Source organism: Pseudorca crassidens, chromosome 2 (genome assembly GCF_039906515.1).
Source record: "Pseudorca crassidens isolate mPseCra1 chromosome 2, mPseCra1.hap1, whole genome shotgun sequence".
Classification (NCBI taxonomy): Eukaryota; Metazoa; Chordata; class Mammalia; order Artiodactyla; family Delphinidae; genus Pseudorca; species Pseudorca crassidens.
The window spans coordinates 166,191,947-166,210,651 of record NC_090297.1 but is presented as its reverse complement, the minus strand read 5'-3'; the positions used below and the strand labels follow the sequence as shown (position 1 = coordinate 166,210,651).

General features: G+C 46.2%; 1 protein-coding gene across 3 annotated transcripts in view; it reads right to left on the bottom strand.

Moving 5' to 3' along the window:
* Window positions 1–18,294, bottom strand: part of DUSP10 (dual specificity phosphatase 10) — a 39,833-nt gene extending 21,539 nt beyond the window's left edge. Inside the window, exons 1-2 of one of the 3 annotated variants that reach the window (XM_067729705.1) lie at window positions 18,195–18,294; window positions 13,801–14,657 (exon numbers count right to left, since the gene is read on the bottom strand). In XM_067729705.1, coding sequence (XP_067585806.1) covers window positions 13,801–14,614 — 814 coding nt within the window. In that variant the 5' untranslated portion in view covers window positions 14,615–14,657; window positions 18,195–18,294. Of the gene's footprint in view, window positions 1–13,800; window positions 14,658–16,856; window positions 17,031–17,426; window positions 17,564–18,194 lie in introns of those variants that run through there. The other 2 variants (XM_067729706.1, XM_067729704.1) reach the window with 2 other exon arrangements.
* Between the last annotated feature and the right edge of the window lie 411 nt (window positions 18,295–18,705).

Below are 18,705 nucleotides of genomic sequence, written 5' to 3'. Positions count from 1 at the left end.
TGGCCTGAGTTTGACTTTCTGCTGTGTGACTGGGAATTTACTTAACCTCTCTGAGCCTCAGTTTCCTCATCTAAAAAGTAGAGCTAATAATACTGTTATTAGTATACTGAGACCAGCACCGTTCAAGAGAAGTATGATGCCAGTTACGACGTAACAAATCTTTTTCTCATAGCTGCACTTTAAAAAGGAAAAAGAAACTGGTAGAATTAACATTACTTTTATATTTTACTTAGCTCAACCTGTCTAAAATAGCATCATTCCAATATGTAATCAATAGTAAAACAATTATCAATGCAATATCTTACATTCTTCTTTGTACAAAGTCTTTGAAATCCAGTATGTATCTTACATATATAGCACACCTCAGTTTGGACTCATCTCATTTCAAGCCCCATGTTGACTCATGGCTACTATATTGGGTAGCGGCTGCAGACAGAGGTGACTACTATTATCTTCATTAAATGAGTTAATGCTCAGTGCCCATTTTACAAATGTTCCCTAAAATGTGTGTGCGTGCACATGCGCACACACGTGTAGAGGCCGTGACCAAGGCCTAAACTCTAAGGTGCTCTAAGCTGTGTGCCAGGCAGCTCCCACAGAACAGCAAATAGCCATTCTCTTCTCCGGAAAAGAAACATTTCAACTTGGAGGAGAGAGGCTCTTGGATGAACTATCCACAGTGTGCTCTTTCATTCCCAAATTCCATCTCCCCAACGCACATTTTGATACTGGCAAAACCAAGTAACCACGGACAATAACTTTCAATGGGAAAAGAAGTCCTGAAAGCAGCCAGATGGGGGAGTCTCAAGGAACTCTGAATGGCTGGAGAGTGGGGAGGAAGAACTGTAGGGAGGAGTTTTGACTCATGAAGTCACCGAGTAGCCCCTCTGCTCTCCCTCAGGCCACCTCCCAGCATCACTGCCCAGACACCAGCAAGTGTACCTGCCAATCACCCAACTCTTCACTTCCTGGAAAATGCTCCACATTGTAAATCCAGAAGAATGTCATGAGCAGGAGATTGATTTCAAGGTAATTATTTAGGTAGCTTTGTAGCAGCTGATTCTCAGGACCCAAAACATCATCAAAGTGTCTTTTTTTTTTAAAAGGTGCAGATATTAATAGGCAAGCTCTGTCTCTTCGAATACTGGTGCCCCACCTTCAGCTTCTCCCAACCTTTATAACCAAGAGCTGCCCATCACCCTGCCATTCATCTAATTCAGTCAATTCTCAATGGAGCGAGGGTGAAGGTTCCAAGCCACCCTTAAGGTAGGAATGAAGAGATTCACCTAATAAGGCCAGACAAATGCATTTTTACATAATATGCAAGATTAATTATAATAAACTCAACCCAATTCACATACTTCATCAAGAAAGACAAGCTAATTATCTGTCAGAGAATTAGCCTCTATTTAAAGGGCATTTTACCTTAATTTGGCCAAAAGAACTAATGGGAATAGTCTCTCCATCCTGATGTATTCTTTTGACTGCTTAAGCACTCAGAAGACTTCAGCACTGCACTAAAACCTCAGGGTTTAAAAAAAGGGGGGAAAGGGGTAGGGGCACAAACACCTATTAACACCTCACAAAATCTAACTCTCTCTCTTGTTATTCACAAGGATGTCCCTTTCAAAGCATCTTATCAACAGCATCAAACCGGGAGTGACTCAGATTTATGAAACAAGGTGGCATTGGCCCTGCCAGATCGTTCAGTTCCACTGTAGCTTCTGGTTTTTAATAGTGCTGAATGGGGCCTCCACACTTCCTCACTCTGCCCACCAAGGCAGAAGCAGGAGATTTACAGCACATGCCTTAGGGCATGTGTGTTGCACACACAATCGGAATTTGTGCAAAGATCTGTGATGAAAGATAAAGACTTTCGTACAAACCAATAACTTTAGTAGGGAGTTGGAGCTTGTTTTCTGAAGAGAAAAGCAGGAATGAAAAAATGAAGGGGGATTGGGGGCGGCGGGGGGGGGAAATAAACCAAGGTGGCTGGCCCCGAGCTTCCATTCTTCAGTGGAAAAGTAGAGAAGCTCCCAAACAAGGGATTCCCTCCAGAGGTTTCTCTTACAATATCAAAAGCTTGGAAACAATCTTAACTTCATGAATAGGCAAACGTGTTCAGTAAAATGTGATACATCCCATAAAATAAGACACGTTATAACATTCAGAGCGAACCTATGATGACTATACAGGAAGCAAAAGTACTTGCAATATAAAGTGAAAATGAATTTCAGTTTCTGTATGAAAAACTCTGCAAAATATGCACAAATATGGGTAAAGAATGCAGAGGATATGTAAAAGTGAAACTAAGCCAGTCAGGGAGATTAGTATGTCATGTAATTTTTCTTTCTAAAATTTTCTTAATAGTCCAACAATGGGTATATAATTGAGCCTTTGCTAACACTTAATTTTATAAGATTTCCTTACACAGAAATAGTACTATTTTCCAGTATGGTGCTGATTCAGAAAAAAAGTCCTTATGTAGTTATCTATCCACCCCACTAGAAACACTGGGTTTTTCCAAACCTTTAAACAAAAAATAATCTACCAAGCATCAAAGAGTTGTTTCTACTTAACATTGCACCAGTGGTGATGTCAGTTCATGTGACTGTATCTATTACTCATTTATTCCTTGGAGATAAATATATGGTGATGAATTTTTATTGCAGATATATGATATAATGATGGTACATTTGTAATATATGTTAGCTATTATGTGCCTGGCATTGTATACGAATCATCTAATTTAATCCTCAATCCCATGAGAAAATTGTCATTACCTTCCCTGTTTTACGGATAGGAAAACTGAGGCACACCAAACTTATTTCGCTCAACTTCATGCTATTAGTAAGTGATGAAGTTAGGATTCAAACTCAGCAGTCTGGTTCTAGAATCTGTGCTGTTAATTTACTATATTCCCTCTGCTAGAAAAGATACACATTTCTAATAGGAAAGCTGAATACAAATGCAAATCGGCAGACCGATTCATTGAGAAGTCACTTAATCACCTCGTTACAAAGGGGAAGGGAAAGAAAACATGAAGCAACCTGGCCAAACACTTGGACCCACAAGATTTGCTTATTTAATAACAACTCAAATTCAAACCAAAGGATGATACTCCCACTGGGATTTAAAGGATAATTACTGTACAGAGAGTTAGGAAACATGGATTCTATGCCAGTTCTGCTACCAGCTACTTATGTGCTCTTGGGTAAGTAAGCAGTTTCTATATCTGTAACATGGGACGGTTGAAACAAATACTCAATAATCTGTCTGAATGAATACTACTTCAAGCACAGGGTCCCCAGGGGTCCATCCTGCTATCCTTCAAGGGTGTTAATCATGCTTTCTCTACGGTCTGTCCCTGCCACACTCCCAGATTCCCTGAGCTATATTTGGAGGCTTAGACTATAGAGAGGAAAAAGAAAGATAAGGAGAGGAAAGCAGAAGACGAAAGCAACAGTTAGTAAATAGTCTGATAACATTCTTTTTCACTTATCCCAGAGAATTCACTTTCCCAAAGGTAATGATAACCAAGTAGAAATTCTTTCTTCACACAGTTGAGGGGGAAAAGAAACCCCATAGTTAATATATTATCCACACTAATAGAACGGATAATGATTATAAAACATAAGCAATCAAATACCATTGGATCTTAGAGTCTTGGGATGTAGTCATACATACCCATCAAACATTCCTTCTTATTCACTAAATACAATTTCATACCTGTCTTCCTTCTCACTTATCTACCTCCCACTCTAGAAAGGAAGTACATGAATATGGACAAAAACAGAAAGCATCATTCTCATATCCACAGGCTACTAGGAGAAAGCATTCTAAAGTTCTCCACATTGAAAATACATGGAGCAGGAGCCTCAGAGCACTATGCCCAGTGGCTACCAGGTACCAGCTGAGTGACCTCGACAAGTGCCTGGACCTCTCTGAGTCTCAGTCACTCATATGTAGACGAATGTTATCATGAGACATAATGCTCTGAGCACAGAGTCCGCTAAGACAGCAAACATTTCATAAATGCTAGAAATAATTGTTGTGGGTTTCAAACATTTGTTTCATTGATTGGTTGCTCTAGTTAAAAGTCTCTGCCATGACCAAAATTTGAAGTTTCCAAAAGCCGCGATAGAATTCAGGGTGAGGTCATTGGAAAGCCAGCTCTTCGTTGAGGACACAGTCAGCCACTCTTAGCACTGGAGTTTTCAGTTGAGGAGATACAAGAAAATGGGCGGTGGGGGAAGTATCGTAACCAAGGACACTTCATAGATAAAGCACAAAGTGACCCTAAGGAATGAGATATACAGTGCACTTGTAAATAAACATGTGGCCAGCCTGGAAAGAACTTGGCCTTTGAGATCCTTAAAACTGGGTTTTAATACTTGTTCTGCAACTCACTGGTTAATAATCTGGGGGCAGAAATATTGAATCTCCTCCTCCGATTCCTCTTCTGTAAAACTGGGAATCTAAAACCTCTCTCAACAAGTTGTGCTGAGAGCTAAGTAAGACATGTATGTGACAGCCCAATGCCCAGCACATAGAAAGCAGTCAATCGCTTTTATATTTTTTCCCCAAACTATCTGGAAAATAATTTTCTAATTTTGAGGATGATAGGTTGGTCAGACCCAGAGTAGTTATATGTGATTAAATGGTGTTCCACGGTCAGAGTAAAATTTCACTTCATGAGAACCATCAGAGCGTTCTTATAAATCTTATCATAAAAATATGCTATTTAGTAAGACTAGAAATACAAGACCCAAGAAAATGTCCTCTATCCCTTCAAGGAAGCTCCCCTTAGAAGGCTGTCTCATCTTATTATTTTAAGAGGGACGCAGACATGCTGTAATAACTAATGACAGTAATTCACAGTCTTGAAAACTGGAACCTGGGACCTCAGTCCAAGAGCAGGAAGGTGCTGTCTCTGACTCTGAGAGGACCCTCTGCCCTCACACCGCTCTGCTCCCTTTATACCCCTGTTCCTACTTCCTCTCCCCCCAATCGGTTTTTCCTTTCCACTTGCCAGTAGCAACAGCTGGTGATATTTAGCCCAGTAGTAGTGGAACCCGGGGCCACGATGCAAAGAATGTGGGATTATTTCTCCCATAGAATAAGCATCAAGTAGTAAAGCACTGGACAGTAATGTTCTGCCACAGAGTGGTGACAGCCTCCTTACCCAGGGACACAAAATAAAATCACTTGAGCTCACATCATAACGGGAGAAGCTTACGCACCTCGAGGGGAGGACAGCCTGACGCTGCCCCCTGGATCAGGCAGCTTCGTCTATTTACTTGATTGAGAATTGGGCAACAGATGCCTGACAGGGGTCCACCGGGTGGGAAGACAAAGAAAACCAAACCCTCTGTCGAAGCACTCGGGAAGAGTTTGGCTTTGTTTTGCTTTCCATGAAATTCCAGTCTTAGGGGGGCAAAACACACGATGAGTAGACCGTCACCACAAATTAAACATTAAGGCGAGACAGATAATGTGATGAATCTGCAAACCTTTTCTTCCTGATAGTGATTATCCCTTTGCCAGAGGCAGAGCACGGGGTAATAAACTTTATCTTATATGAAAATACCAAGCTGCACAGCTCATTTCTTTATCCAAAAGCATAGGCTCAAGTTTCCTTTTCCTTTAAATTCCATAAAATATGGGTCTTGCTGGGGGGGGGGGAGTGGTATATATATATATATATGTATACATATATATTCCCCCCCCAACTTTTAAGTAATAATAGATGATACAGACAATAGGCTGAGAAAAAAAGGATGCTAAGACCTTCCTCTTAGCTTATGGATGAAAACATCTAGAGTCAGAGACTTCATAATTAGAAAGGACACTACATCAACATGAATGTAAAATGGATATTTTGAAATGTTCTACAATAAAATTCAGGCTGTGGTTCATCCTTATTCTTTTCTCTTCCCTCCCATTTTTCTGAATTAGTAAAGTTATATGATATTAATATAGAGTATATAGTACATGGATACACAGCCACAGAAAATTTGCCCAAGAGGAGCCCACATGGTTTAGGGGAAATAGCACAGGCTTCGAAATGACAGACACTGTGTTTTCATTCCAGCCCTGTCCCTTAGAGTGGTTTTTAACTGTACTCGCAAACTCTTTTTTTTCCCTAAGCAAGCCAAAACCTTGTCTTTGAAATACCATTTACAGTGATTGTTTGCTTAGCATGTCCTCTTTTCATAGAGAGCATGCAGGAAAAAATAAACACAGGTCTTGTCCCTATCAGCAACATGTCCCAAATTAGTGAGGTTCAGATTACAAAGTTCCACTCCAATGCACAGAGGAGGCCTGTCCACCCTGAGTTTCTTGAGGCAGAGAGAGAATGTATGCTTCCTTTTCCATTAAAAAAAATGACAAATAAAGAAAAAATTCTGTTCGGATCAAGACTTCGGAAAGAAAATCTGTTGGCCCACAATGATGTGCTTAGAAAAGACCAGACTCTATCTTGAAAGGGAAAAAGAAAGGAGAAAAAAGCCAAAGGCCACACCAGCATGTACTTCCCAGGAGAACGATATTTCCTAAAGATAAACTGCTCCCTAAACAAGATTGTGTAGCAGTAGAGGATGAAGAATCCGAACAGGTACATGATCTTCAAGGTGGAAAGAGTTCGGAATACTAGCCCGGTCCATATATATGCTCTCATCCTAACATTTAGAGTATCAGAGTTATGATGGCAGGTGCCTCAGCCTGAAGACCAGTGCCTAGCACATAGAAGGCATTCAGTAATATTTGTTGAAAAAAATGAATGAATCTCCTGTACCCACAAGGGTGTACATCCGTGGAACCCAACAGACCCAAAAGTCCCTAGAAACCTGAAACACTTGGGTACAGGGGCGCATTTTGATAAATGTTTTCCAGCTCTTCCTGAAACCATTAAATTCCCTAGAAGATGGGATTGACATCATTAACATTTGTCTCATACGTCTGTGATCCAGGTAAATATCAGGACCATGAGTCTGCTGGTTTCAAAAGACTTAGGTCCTTATACTTCTGGATGAAATCTCAAAATTCAAGAAAAAAGGTAGCGATACTCAAAATGATTGATTAAATATATTATATTACTTTATATGTGTATGCTATACAATAGATACTGTTATCATTAGATAATAATACACACACATAATCAACATATCAACCTGGCAAGACCTATTTTTTTGCACTAAGGCTCTGAAATTAATCATGCATGTGACCCTGGATGAGCAATAAACCTCTCTAGGCCCCAATTCTGTAACTGCATAATGAGAAGACTGGACGAGATGGATGGTTCCCAAAGTTTGCGGCAGGTTAGAACCACCCGGGGGCTTTTAAAAGTCTTGATGTTCCAGCTGGACCCCAGACCAGTTTAATGAGAATCTCTGGAAGTGGGAACTGAGCATCCCAGGTTTTAAATTGCCCCAGGTGATTCCAAGGAACAGCCTTCAGTGAAGACTCTTGGACAAGGTGACTTCTAAGGCCCCTTCCTATTCTAAAACCTGAGGTACTTGAGTTCAGAAGAGGTGACATGACCTCTCCTGGGATTAGAATTTCTGCCCCTTGTGTGTCGTGTACCTTTTTTTTTTTTTTTTTTTTTTTTTTTGCAGTACGCGGGCCTCTCACTGTTGCGGCCTCTCCCGTTGCGGGGCACAGGCTCCAGACACGCAGGCTCAGCGGCCATGGCTCACGGACCCAGCTGCCCCGCAACATGTGGGATCTTCCCGGACCGGGGCACGAACCCGTGTCCCCTGCATTGACAGGCGGACTCTCAACCACTGCGCCACCAGGGAAGCCCTCGTGTACCTTTATCTACCTACTAGAATTAAATTGCCTAGGGACGGGACTTCCCTAGTGGTCCAGTGGTTAAGACTTCACCTTCCGATGCAGGGGGTGCAGGTTCAATCCCTGGTTGGGAAGCTAGGGTCCCACATGCCTTGTGGCCAAAAAACCAAAATATGAAACAGAAGCAACACTGTGACAAATTCAATAAAGACTTTAAAAGTGGTCCACATCAAAAAAAAAATCTTTTAGAAAACAGTTGCCTAGGAGTACAAAGCAACATATTTCTATGCCCTCCCCAGCAATGCTGAGCCAGGGAGAGTCTGGCTGCTGCTAACACTGGAATGAAGGAAGCAGGGGCAGCTCCTGGTCAGAGGCGCACGCCAGCTCCTGAGAGCACAGGCACCACGAGGCTGCGTGGTAGAGAGCGTTTCTGCTCCTGTGATTTTGCCAAATCTCTCTTCCTCTACCCTGCTTTTTCTCATCTAAAAGCATTATCTACCACTGCTAGGAGGAGTTTCTTGAACTTGTCCTTGAGAAGCCAGATGGTTAACTTAACTGATCTGAATGGTTGAGGACAAGTGGTTCCTACTTAACATGCGCCCTAATGCTGTGCCCAGAACAAGGGCCCATTCCCCTCCCGCCCCCCCCAGTCTTATGGAAGAGGTTCTGAAAGGCCATGGGCGGGGTAGGGGAGCAGAGCCCAGGGACCTGATTTACTGAGAGCGATCTACGTTCTAGACACTCTATTTACATTGTCTGAGTTCATCCTTGATGTTGGAATTATCCCTGTTGTACAATGAAGAGAAATGGGCTCAGAGGGGTAACCTGAGTTGCCTAAGGACACCTCTAGCTGGTCAGCAGAAAAGCCTCGATTGGAGCTCAGGTGTAAGTGAGCTAAACGCCACTCTGCTGAACACACAGTGAACAGGGAACAGCTTTTCGCTTTCAATTAGGAAGCAGAATAGTACATCCAAAAGCTTAGAGAGGGTGTAGGCAAATGAGAACCAATTCAGGGGAGGGTTCAAGACTCGCTTAAAGACATGAGAGGGTCTTTCAATGAATTTCCTCCTTTTCCCTCCACCTTCCATCTCATCACAACTCAAAGCTTCGAGAACTTTTCAAGATGAAGCACACTGCCCCTCCTTCCACCTCCCCTTTTATAGTCAGACTACAATCCTTGTTCCAAAAATAAATCAGCCTGATGAGAGGCCAGAAAAAGCAAAGCTTAATTGTTTTATACTTTCATTATTTAGTTATGGGACATTCGTTGGACAGATTTATCATCACGTTTTTACAAACTCCCCTACAAATAAATAATTCTAGGATATGCCTAAATTACTCTGGCCTCCTGACCCAACACGTCTTTGTAATTACTTGGCACTCCAACTGTATGCTACTTAAATTAGGTAACAGTCACCAAGTTATTTTTAAGCCCTAGCAACACACACACACACACACACACACACACACACACACACTCACTGCTATACCTAGCTTGTTATCTGCACTCCTTTGGAAGAGGAGCTAAAATTGCACTTTTACTGATACCATCATTTCTGTTCGACCAACAGTAATAATATTAAGCTACATGTACTGAGTGTTCACCCTGTATGAGGAACTGTTCTAGACACTTTGTACCCATTAATTCATTTAATATCTAAACTACCACCATGAGACAGCTACTGTTATATCCTTTTTGGTAAATGAGGAAAGCAAGGAAGTAAGCGAAGTAGCCATCAGTAAAGGGCACAGAGCTAGTAAGGGGCGAGCCAAGACTAGAGCCCAGACAGGCTGGATCCCCAGTCCTGCCTGGATCTCTCCACCATTTGCTATAAGGCTAATATTCAGCATGTTTGGATATTCAACAGAAGCTCAGAATAACACATTTGTGGGTATATATTATGCCCTTATTTCACCTGTTTAAAAAAAAGAAAAAATCCTCCTAACATCCCTGACAGGCAAGAGGAAGACTTTTGTTCCCCTCACAAAACAAAGCAGGAAAGAGAAAGAATATTTCCCCGGGGTCTCTGATTTCTGCACATAGACCTTCACTTTGTCATCAGACTCAGCACTGCCTATAAGTGCTTACTTAGAGCCCTTTTTGACTATGGGAAAATGCGCCACCTATGTCGCTCATCTCAGCAGTTGCGAAGGAAAGTTTTCTAGCGTAAGAAACTAATTCTCTCTGTCATGGAATCTTCCCTACGCATCAGCCTCCTGAATTGATGCTCACTCTTCCCCCTCCCTCCCGCCAATAAATGTCTCTGATACAGACAGAGGCAGGCCTGTTGGAAGATGAAGCAATCAGTCACTCTTTGTTTTGTGACAGCACAGAGCAAGTACAGGCACGGGCCCTGACAGACTCTCGTGTTAGGGGAGCACTATAGACCCCCACGGAGGTGCCTGGAAACCTCCCACTCTGAGGCGGGAGGGATGCTTCTCCATAGACCTGATAGCCAGTTAGTCAGAGTGGAATTTCAAGCTCGAAAATCTCTCAACAATGGGCACATGACACCAGTATTTAGGAGTGAAAATGTTGTCCATACTGTACTATACAATATTCCCAGCCTTCTTAATTTGAAAATATTACGTTTAAACATGAAACATATTGAAATACATTCAAATATTGTCTATACTCTAAAATCTTTCAACAACCAAGAAAAGAAGAGACAGCAAATAGGGAAAGTGTTAATAATTGTTTAATCTGGGTACTAGGTAGATGGGTGCCCATGATACTCTTTTCTATGTTTCTCTATATTTGAAGTATTTCATAATAAAAATGTTAAAGGCATAGACTGTCTTTCAAGAGGAGGTGATAGTAGACTAACCTTTCCTACATAGGTAAGTGACAAATTATTTCCCTGAACACAGCCTTGCTAAAAAGAAAGGGAGCCTTATAAGCATCATGGCAAAGATGGTAGCTCTCATTCTGAAAAACCCAGAACTGTCTAGCCTCCTTATTGAGTTGGGTGAGAAATCACATTAAACCTCAACTTTGTGTAAAACAGCTTGTAATTCTTTCACAGACTTTGCAGGTCTCTAAATACTTATTCATTTGGATCATTTTTTGCCAGGTTGAATAGAAGCACAGGTCTGATGCCATTTATTCTTCGGAAGATGAGAATAAAACACAGATTCAGACGTAGGTCACAACAGGGACGGGACTGTAAATTAGAAGAGTAACTTAATCCCAGGGGCTTCTGCGCCTCTGATCGGTTTCTTCCCAACCTGACACAGCATTACTAAAATGGTATCTGAGCCGCCGCTCTACTTGACAGGCAGCACCAAAAATGGAGAACATGGCATTGAAAGAGGGGGACATAAAACTTGGACAGGGAGGGTAGCAACCGGTGTTTACAAACATAAACCAGAGAATCAGATGGGTCAGCCATAAATTACCCGAGATTATACTGAAATCTCTGAAAATAAGCTAATGAAGCCTTAGAAGTTTCGACCTTAGATTCTAACTACCCCCACCCCAGATCTACCCTACAAAAGTCACTCATTCCAAAATGGTACCACCGCCACTCTCGCTAAAATAAAATCTTACATCACTAATGGAGGGGGTTACTAAAATAAACCTCAGCAGAGAAGCCAGACCAGAATGGTCTGCTTGACCCACTCAAGAACCTAGGAGAAGTTGCTGGCTATGCCTTCTGAGAGATGCCCACCCCACTTTTCACCTCAGTGGTGCTATGGTATTAACGTTTGGTTTACCCAGATGAAAGGGTAGCGAGGGGCATTCGAATACCAATCTCTTTCCCTTCCTCCCCATTGTGGTCCCAATTTTAGGCCATTCCCCCAAAAGAGACCAAAGTAATAATGACAAAAATAATAAAGTAGATTACTGACCCTTTTGCTCCTGAACTACATATATTCAACCAAATTCCCAGATATTTGAAGAAAGAGCCCCCCAAACTACAAATAATCCAACCTCTACCACCAGCGCATCTTCCAGGTCGACCGCCGCTGTGTCTCACCAACCCGAAAATGATGAGCCCTCACAGCGGCCTCCCAGGCACCCAGTGGTGAGGTCAGCAGCATGTCCGGCCCCGCCCCATTGAGGCAATCTTCCTCACTGACACTGAGGAACAAGCGCAGGCTGCCCGGGCTCTCAGCTGCATCCACCGGAAAGGGGGAAAGGAACCCCACTTTGATCAGTAACACCTAGGAGATTCATTGCCCAGCGATTGACAAGCCACACTCATACACAACAACGCCCACTGCAAAGTAGAGGGTAGAATCTCCACCTCTTCCTAATCACCCTATGTTCATGTCCAGGGTCATCTTCATGTGGATTATCTGATGCCTGTCCTCAGATCATACAGACACAAAAGGTCTGCTTTCCCTCAATGACATCTACTCTACATGAGCAATAGACCACCCTCAAGATCATTGCATTGGTTCTCCCCTTCTTGGCTCCCCAAGACAAACTATTACAAATGGGAAGTTTGGAGACTGTATTTTCTCATCCAAAAAAGATGAGAGAAGCCAAGATCATGGGGACAGAATGCTAGCTGGGTAAACCTACTGGGAATCACTCAAAGTCAGCCAAACAAGAATACAAAACAATAAAATACAGGGGTACACAGAGGAAATCTGAGCATATCTGTAACCCCAAGAAAACCCATCAGCAACAAAAAAAAATACCTGGGAGCTGCTGGGAACTCTCTGGATGCAACTTCCATGATGTCCTCCTTCTCCTGAGGGCCCACCAGCCCAAGGAAAGCCATACTTTTGTGCTAGCTGAGCCCAACAAGAGCAGGTTTGAGGGCAGTAAGGGTGGGCAGAGGGGATGATGTCAAAGACATTCAGAACTGTATTTCTAAGAACACTGCTTAACAAAAGGCAGAATGCACCATTGGGAAGACAAGAAGAATGGCAGAGCTGGCCCACAAAGGTAAAACTCCTAACTTGCTCAGCCCAATGGCCTGTTGCAATTTAAATATGCAAGGTGTTCAAAGGAACCCAGCAACGTCTTTGGTCTACACACCGCACGAGACTGGCTGGTGATGTGGCCCAGACTGTATGCCTTGACTCAACATACTTGGGAAGAGAAGAAATAAGATGCCTATCTCTCACTACCACCACTACCCCCTGACAGAAGACACCGAAGATGAAGTGTGGTGTGCAGTGCCCCAAAGAATGGCATCCGAGGGCAAAGAGGCACACCTGGGCTGGATACGAGACGCGGGCTCCACTACTAGGTTAGGCAATGCTGTGTGGAAGGAGCCCAGAGACCAGGGAGCAATTAATTCCTGCTGCCAGGGCTCAGCGACACTGACCTGCCAGTTATTCTGTGCTCAGTGGGGCAAGTGACCCACCACCCCATCTTAGGAAGAGCCATGACGCCAACGGTTGTCAGGTGATGCCAGAAGGAACTTGGGGGGGGGGGGCTGGGGAGTATTTCATAAAAATGACTCTGTCCCTTGAAGCTTTGGCAGAGGAACGGATGTTTGGGGTGAACTTATACTTTGTGAGGGACCTTAGAATACAGCTCTCTGCCCTTCCTGAAGGTCACTTTCAGAGAGGTGAGAAAGAGGAAGAATTTCCCACCAAAAACTGGTACCTGGAGGTTTACCTGTAGTTCACCCCAGTTGCGGTTTCCTCTGTTCCATCAACTTTGATTAAGTCTGAGAGACAAGAACTTTCCAGCTAGTTTGACTGGACTAGAACTACCAGACCAGGCATGACTGGAGATGCCATCTGGTGTCATAAAGCCCCTTTATAGAAAGATGAGAAAACGGTCTCCAAGAGGGGAAATGACTTGCACAATGCAAATGAGAAGGTGAATGAAGACTAGAGCCCAAATCTTCTGGCTATCAGTTCAAGGCTGCTGGGTTTCTCTCCCAACCCCCAAATAATTGAGAGGGCACGGAAGGGAAGACAAGAAGAAGAAAGGCAATTCTGTTTTTTTTTTTGCAGGAGGATGCTATTACTTCTAAGAGAAAACCCAGAGTGACCCCAGGCTTACCAGGACTGTGCTCGGGGAGGGGGTGGGGGCATTACCTTTCAACACCAGAGGTTCTTTGCCTTCTCTCTTCAGGGACTCGAGAACTACGTGCAGTGGCTGGGAGGGCATCACTCGGCTCGGCTCATTGGTATTCTCATCATAAACTATAATTTCTTTGGAAAAGATCCTCTTGAAAGAGTCTTTGCCTTCCCTACAGGAAATCAAGTCTAAGACAGTGATCTTGCCCTGCTGTAGTCTCCGCCGGCTGATCTTATCGGCACAGTTAATGTGGACAGCTCCTTGGATGTGACTCTTGTTGTACTCCATGAAGGGCCGGCAGTCAATGATGACGGGGCCCTGGCTCGGCAGGTGACTCTTGCTGCATTTGGTCATCTTCTTTGCCAAGTCATTGGGGTAGATTATTTTGATGCTGGCTAGCTGCTTGGGGGTCCCTGACACAGGGCTGCCCACCCCACCTGATGGACTTAGAGAGCCTGCGTTCTCACTGTTGTTGACCATCTGGTTGGCCGGGCAGGTGGTAGAGCTTCCAATGGTGGTGGTGGTGGTGGTGCCGGCGGCAACGGCTTGGGTTGGGGCCTGATTGTCCTTGTCGTAGGTTGCCACAGTGCAGCAGCTGGCACTGCTGCATCCACAATTCAGGGAGCGGGCAGAGCCGCTGGATGAGGGCATATACGTCAGATTCGCAGCCTTTAGGGACACAACGGTGGTGGCGATGACAGGAGGGTGGCTGGTACTGCCAGGGGTGGCAGAGCCAAGGTAGCTAGAGTCTAAACAAAGGTTGAGATCCTGAGGTCGTACAGGCCTAGACAGTGCCACCACTACCCTGTCGTCTAAAGGAGACGGAGGCATGAGGAGGCTGAAAACTGGCAATTCAAGAAGAACTCAAGACAGTCTGTAAAGAAGGGGAGGGGGGAAAGAAAGAATAAAGTCATGTGACACAAAAGGCAGTCGAATCCAATCCCTAGGAAGGGGCTTTGCATCCCTCTGAGCGAAGTTGTCCTAAGTGCCCTTTACCCTGTCACTCTCAAAGCCTGAAGCTCATTGCTATGGATTCAAAGAAGATGCAAACCTGAGGACCCCCCAGTTCTTGCTAAGTCTAACGTTAGATGTAAAGTCTATGCAAATGTTGATGAACAACCTTCCACCGACCCACATCAAAGTTCAGCCTGAGAAAAGGTAAAAGCACAAAGAATTAGAAAAGCTGAAGACAGAAGGGAAGGCTCTTAAGAGGCATCTCTTCTGGGCCTCATCTCCTGGGCAGAAGTTAATGCAACCGTCTGAGAAAGACCCATGCGTCCTCCCGTGCATACTTTCCATGTAATTCCTTCACCCACTGCAAAGGTAAAGGAATGACCAAGAGTGCTGGCGTGGCTCACGGGAATATACGGCAGCTAAATATACATCAGGGGCGGATGTCAACTTTCTGCACATCAAAATGAAAGCATCCCCCTAAGTGAATCTCTTTAACTGCCAGCTATTCTTACTTTCCATTCTACTGAGTCCTTTGAAAAGCACAACAAAGTCATATTAAAACCTCCCATGTTTCCAATTAGCCTCTTATAAATTAATCTGCATTTCCTCTTTCATTACAAACTAGTCTCCTAGAATGAAGCCTCAAGCCAAGGAGCCAGGTCTGGAAGCCCCAACTCTGGCAGATCCATCCCTTGGATTGCTCCCTTGCTGCCTTTAAGGAAAGGACCACTTCAACTCTCCTCCCTCCTTCTTTCCCCACAGGCACATCCTAGAGATCTTCTCAATGGGAGGCAGCCGCTATGCATAATCTTTCAATCCCACACAGATATCCCCCCTCTTCAAGAGGATGGATTCATTAAGAAGACTTCCCAATGAGCCCGTCCTTGTGGGAAGTAAAGAGTTGCTCAGGGGTCTACCTCCTGTCTCATGAGAGGGCGCGTGCAAAGGGACAGTTCCTTTCTCCCTGTACGCACAGGGGCACTCCACACCCGGGCCCTGATGGCTCCTCTCCTATTAGACATACACACAGAAAAGAACCCAAACCCCATGCAAGAGTAGCTCATCTAAACGAACTTTAAGAGATGTCTGGAAAAATGTCATCGAACATCCCTCTACACAGGACTGTCACCACTCTCTGACACAGAGCCAAAATGTCACAGGCAGAATCCACACATTCACACACACAGGGGCACGCACGTATCACATCCACAGATCGCCACCGACTCAGCTTTCTCTCACCACCTTTGGATGAGCAAGAAGGACCCAACCCCTTTTCTCCCCCCTTCCTCTTTTCTTCCCTCCCTTCTTTCCTCCCTTGCCCTCCCGCCCTCCCTCCCTCCCTCCTTCCCTCCCTCCCTTGCGTAGTATTTTTTGAAGAGCAAGTACTATTCCAGAAGCTATAACTGTTTCCCAGCTGGACCAAGCAGTGAAAGTCTTTGCTATTGTGTTACCTGGTAGGGTACCTCCCAGGATCAACAGTCCACTTCCCTTGAAAGGGACGCATGAGCGTGTTCACGGAGACACAAGCTGGGACCCCCACCTCCACACGGAGTGCGCGGCGCGCACACACTCTCTCTCACACACACGCGCGGAGTGTATAAAGAGATCTGCATCCCTGCAGCAGGGGGTCGGGCGTAAATATATATTGCCCGTGAAACCATCCAGACTAGCCTAAGAAACCTCCCAGAGAAATACTGAGCTATCCCCTCTCCCTCGCTAGTCGTCCTTCCACCTCTAGTCAGGGGCTGGAAAGAAAATGAAGTGGTCAGAGAATGCTCCTTCCCCACTCCTGGGGCACTTAACATCCCCCTTCGCAACACAGCGCACTAACAAGTCCCTGGCATTTAAAACTGCCGCAAAGCGTCCCAACAAACCTCATTTTTTCCTCGCCCCCAATCCAAGTAGACTGCAGAGAGAGTAAACGCACAGGGCAGCGTGAGGCAACAGCCGGAACCCTTTAACCTCACCTGCTGTGGCTCTTCCGTGACCATCGCAACACACACACACACACACACACACACACACACACACACACACACACACACACACACACACACACACACTCACACCGCCTTACACTCCCGGGCTCTCGGGAGTAGCCACGGTGACTTCCACTTACTTCATAAATAAGTGTAACCCTCCACTATCTGGCGCTCCGCTTCGGCTGTGGATTCGCACATTCAGCCCTCATTCACTTGGCTTCATTGATCTCCAGCAGCAACATAGTTACTTTCTCTTTTGCTACACTGTAAATGTAAGGTTCTGAGGGGGCGGGCCGGCTGCCGACCGACGGCGCGTTGGACCAATAGAAATCCAGAGAAAGCTAACCGCTACTTCGCAGCAGCCCGCGGCCAATGGGTGGCTGGAGAGGGCGGAGCCAGGGCGTGGCCTTGCCTCCTTAAGGAGGGTTTATCCGACGCCGCTTCGGGTCCACAGTGTTATAACACGGGCGGTGATGTCATTGGCAACCAATCAAAAACTTAAAAGGGCCAACTGGGGCCCGCACGGAGCAGCTGCTCTCTATTTACATGTAAACCGAACCGGCAGGATGCAGTTAACCCTTTCCGGAGCTGGATTGTCAGTGGGCTGGACTCGCCGCTCCAGCTAAAACTGGCTCTGCCCACTTGGCGGGATCCCCCTAAGTCCCCTCACCCCCGGACAGACCACGCTATTTCTTTTCCCTTCTTACTCTGGACGGATGATCAAACGTGTTGGAGTAACTTTCTACAGGCAAGTGGCAACGAGAATGATCACTCTCCCCAGCGGGAAGAACAGGTTCTCCGAGTCGCTCGACGTGACTTGATAAACCCAAGATTCACAGACGTCGCCGAGCCACCCGCGCGGGGGGATGCATGTGAGCACGCCGCCAGGGGCGTCGCTTCTTCTCCAGTCCGCGGCTTGGGGCCACGCGCTGGGGACCTGGGCTCTGGGGCGTCTGGCGAGCCGGCCGTCTGCCCACGGGCAGTGAGGCCCTCCAGCCTCGCCGCGGCCCGAGTCCTCCGGGCCACCCCCTCGGCCCCGCGCCGCCAGGAAGCGTCGGCTGCCCGCCCGCAGATGTCGCTGCCCCTCCGGCTGCCCTACTGCTACCCAGCGCGGAGGTGGCGCGGCGCCCTCTGGCTCTCCTATATCTGCGCCCCTGTCACGCCCCCGCTTTCCCCGCCTGCCTACCGGGGCTCCACCCGTAGCACGAAGGCAGCGCTGCGGAGGGCTGCTTGGAGGCGGCGGCCTGGACCCGGGCCAGAAGCTACAGGGGGCGCGCCCCGAGGGGCGGCACAGGCGCCACCCCCTAGGCCGGGCGTCCCGGGGCCTGGAGTGCGTCTGCCTCGCCACCCAGGCCTGGCCCTCTACCCACCCGCGGCCCCTCTCCCACCCCGCCCGCAGGGTCCTCGCGCCCCGCTCCTCAGAGCCGCGCGCGACCGACCCGCAGCCCGCCTTCCCCGCGCGCCTCGGCAGTTACCGGCCACCGCGTAGGGCCCCAGCGAGCCGAGGACCGCCTGCCCGGAGCTTCTGGAACAGCAGCGGCTGGCGGAAAGGAGCCGGAGCTGAGTAAATAACCGACTGAGTGTGGCCGGCGGAGCGTCGTGAAGGCGGCGCTCCCCTCTTGGTTCTCGCGACTTTCGCCGGAGTGGTCGCCGGCTGAGGCGCGCGGCAGAAGAGGGGATTGGATTGGGGGGAGAGGGGGTGGGAGGATGGCGAGCCTGCCTGTGCATCATCAGGAAAATATCAGGGAAATTGCGGGAAAGTCTTGAGGTACGAAAAGAAGTGGAGATGAGGAGATGAACCTCAGAGAGTTTGCATCAAGGAACCCTAAAGAAATAGAGCTTTTTTTCCTTTTCCCCCCTCTCCTGTCTCAGAGAGCGCTAGAGAATATTTGACTATGATTTCTTCTTACCAGATTGAAGGTGTTTGGAGACATACTTCAGGATCCAAGCCTAATAAGCAAGCTAAGTGGCAGCGACATATTCATG